The sequence below is a fragment of the Clupea harengus genome, unplaced genomic scaffold (genome assembly GCF_900700415.2).
Source record: "Clupea harengus unplaced genomic scaffold, Ch_v2.0.2, whole genome shotgun sequence".
Classification (NCBI taxonomy): domain Eukaryota; kingdom Metazoa; phylum Chordata; class Actinopteri; order Clupeiformes; family Clupeidae; genus Clupea; species Clupea harengus.
In genome coordinates, this window is record NW_024879614.1 from 100,207 (window position 1) to 102,500 (window position 2,294).

General features: G+C 47.6%; 1 protein-coding gene across 2 annotated transcripts in view; it reads right to left on the reverse strand.

Moving 5' to 3' along the window:
* Positions 1-1,216: 1,216 nt before the first annotated feature.
* LOC122129273 (phosphatidylinositol 3-kinase regulatory subunit gamma) overlaps positions 1,217-2,294 on the reverse strand; it is a 20,565-nt gene continuing 19,487 nt past the window's right edge. For both annotated transcript variants that reach the window (XM_042704263.1, XM_042704264.1), the window contains exons 9-10: positions 1,942-2,112; positions 1,217-1,476 (exon numbers count right to left, since the gene is read on the reverse strand). In XM_042704263.1, coding sequence (XP_042560197.1) covers positions 1,260-1,476; positions 1,942-2,112 — 388 coding nt within the window. In that variant the 3' untranslated portion in view covers positions 1,217-1,259. The remainder of the gene's footprint in view (positions 1,477-1,941; positions 2,113-2,294) is intronic.

Genomic DNA, 2,294 nt, shown 5'->3' on the forward strand with positions numbered 1-2,294 from the left:
GATCGAAATCAAAGCAAGCTTCAGAGAGTCAGGGTCAGCCTGTGACTGTTAGCATTGGCTAGTCGTCGTGTCCCCCCCCCCCGCCGCCCCAGTGAAAAAAATATTAAAAGTTTGTCTGTAATAAAAAGCTACAACCGTGTCAAAAAGCAAACATATACCATAAAAACAACATGGTGGACATCTCTGCCTCCCACCCCACTCCCACTCCCACGCAAACTTTGGTCTCTGTACTGGACTGTCTGTAACATTACCTTCTCTGCTGCATCAAACTAATGCAGCGAGACAAAGCCAAAAGGATCCAGCAAGCGCACAAAGAAAACCAACTCTAAGGTTAGTAATGTGTAGAAAAAGCCAGCCTTCTCTTCCCATCTCGTCTTTAAGACTATAAAACAGTCTTTCACTTGTGCCCGTTTCTCTCAACACCCACCCGACCCCCCCACCCCACCCCACACACCCCACCCCTCACCCACACACCCCACCCCTCACCCAGCACTTCTCCCCTCCCCACTTGGGAGTCATCTTTGGAAAAGTGTCAGGCTTCCAATATGCTACATTTGTTTTGCTTCATTATTCTGTTCTTTTTAAAAAACAAACAAACAAAGGGGAGAGCAGGAATGAGAAGGAAAAATAAACGACAACAAACAACAAACAACAAACAACAAACAACAAACAAGACACTGAGCTGACGCTACCCACTCTTTCCATCTTAGCAAACTGGAGGAGAGCGAAACAAAACAAGACAAAAGGAATGAAAAAGGCATGAATATGACAGAGGGGGAAAGACAGAAAGTATATATATATATGTGGAGAAACAAACCACGCTTTAAAAAAAGGTGTGATTCTGACGAAAGCACAGAAAAAAAAAAAAGAAAATGAAAAAGTCCCAGCTGGAGTTTAGGCAGCAGCGGGGGGAGATCAACCTGAAACTCGGGTCTTCTGTGTCCTTCTGTGTGTTTTTTTTGTTTTTTTTTCACATTCACAAACATTTAAAACCTTTTTTAAACTTTTCTCCTTGTGCAAATCAAGCAGTCTTTAGAAAGAATGCCCTCCGAAAAAAATTGTTCTCGTAAAAATATATAACTCCAAGGTGGCTAACGTGTGTGTCGCAGCAAGTGTTTAGAGTCTCTCTCTCTCTCCCTCCCTCCTTGGGGTTGAACAGGCCCCTGCACCCCACACTGGGGGGGGGTGGAAGGGGACGGTTGGGGAGGAGGGGGTGGGGGTGGGGGTGGGGGTGTAGGTCTGGGGAGGAGGGAGAGGCTTCATCTGCGCTGCTGCTGCGTCGTCGTCGTGGAGGGCATCTGTGCGTACACAGGGTAGGCGAGGCGCACGTTGAGCGAGTCGTTGTGCTGGACCAGAGACGTCTGGTGGTAGTGGAGCACCAGCTCCTTCAGACTGCTGTACAGGTTGTAGGGCTCGGCGAAACCGTACCCCCGCGGCGTGCTGTAGATCACACAGTGCTTCACCTCGCCGTCCACACTGCACCGGGCCAGAGAGGAAGAGGAGGAGAGGAAGAGAGGAAGAGGAAGAGAGAAACATGCGTTAATGAAGAGAAGACATTCCCCACCATGCAACTGGAAGTAGAGTGACCGAGTTGATTCACCACTAAGTGTTGTATTCTAATATTCTAATTCTGCGTGGTGTATGATAGGTGAAGTAGAGTGACTGAGTTGATTCACCACTAAGTGTTGTATTCTAATATTCTAATTCTGCGTGGTGTATGATAGGTGAGGTAGAGTGACTGAGTTGATTCACCACTAAGTGTTGTATTATAATATTCTAATTCTGCGTGGTGTATGATCGGTGAAGTAGAGTGACTGAGTTGATTCACCACTAACTACAGTATTCTAATTCTGCGTGGTGTATGATAGGTGAAGTAGAGTTTCTCTACACTGAGGGTGGTATAACATGACTAGTGTGCGAGATGAGTATATATACACTCACACGACAGAGCAGGCGTAGCAGCCCTTCTTGCTGCTCTCGCGGATCAGGAAGGCCCCCTCGGGTTTCCCCAGTAACAGATCCTCCGACTGCGTGCGGTTCAGGTCCCCCACAAACCAACTCTTCTCGTCGTAATGGGGCAGATTCTCATCCTCTTCGCTCACAAAGTAGGCACTGCACACACAGAACAGGCCACATAGATTAGAACACAGGCCAGGCTATACGCCTAAACACACACACACACACACACACACACACACACACTATGAGACGGTATGGAGCTCCCAATGTACACCTGTGCAGATTAGCCACAGCTACCTTAGTACTGTGACTCAATGGGCCACATCTGTTACCAG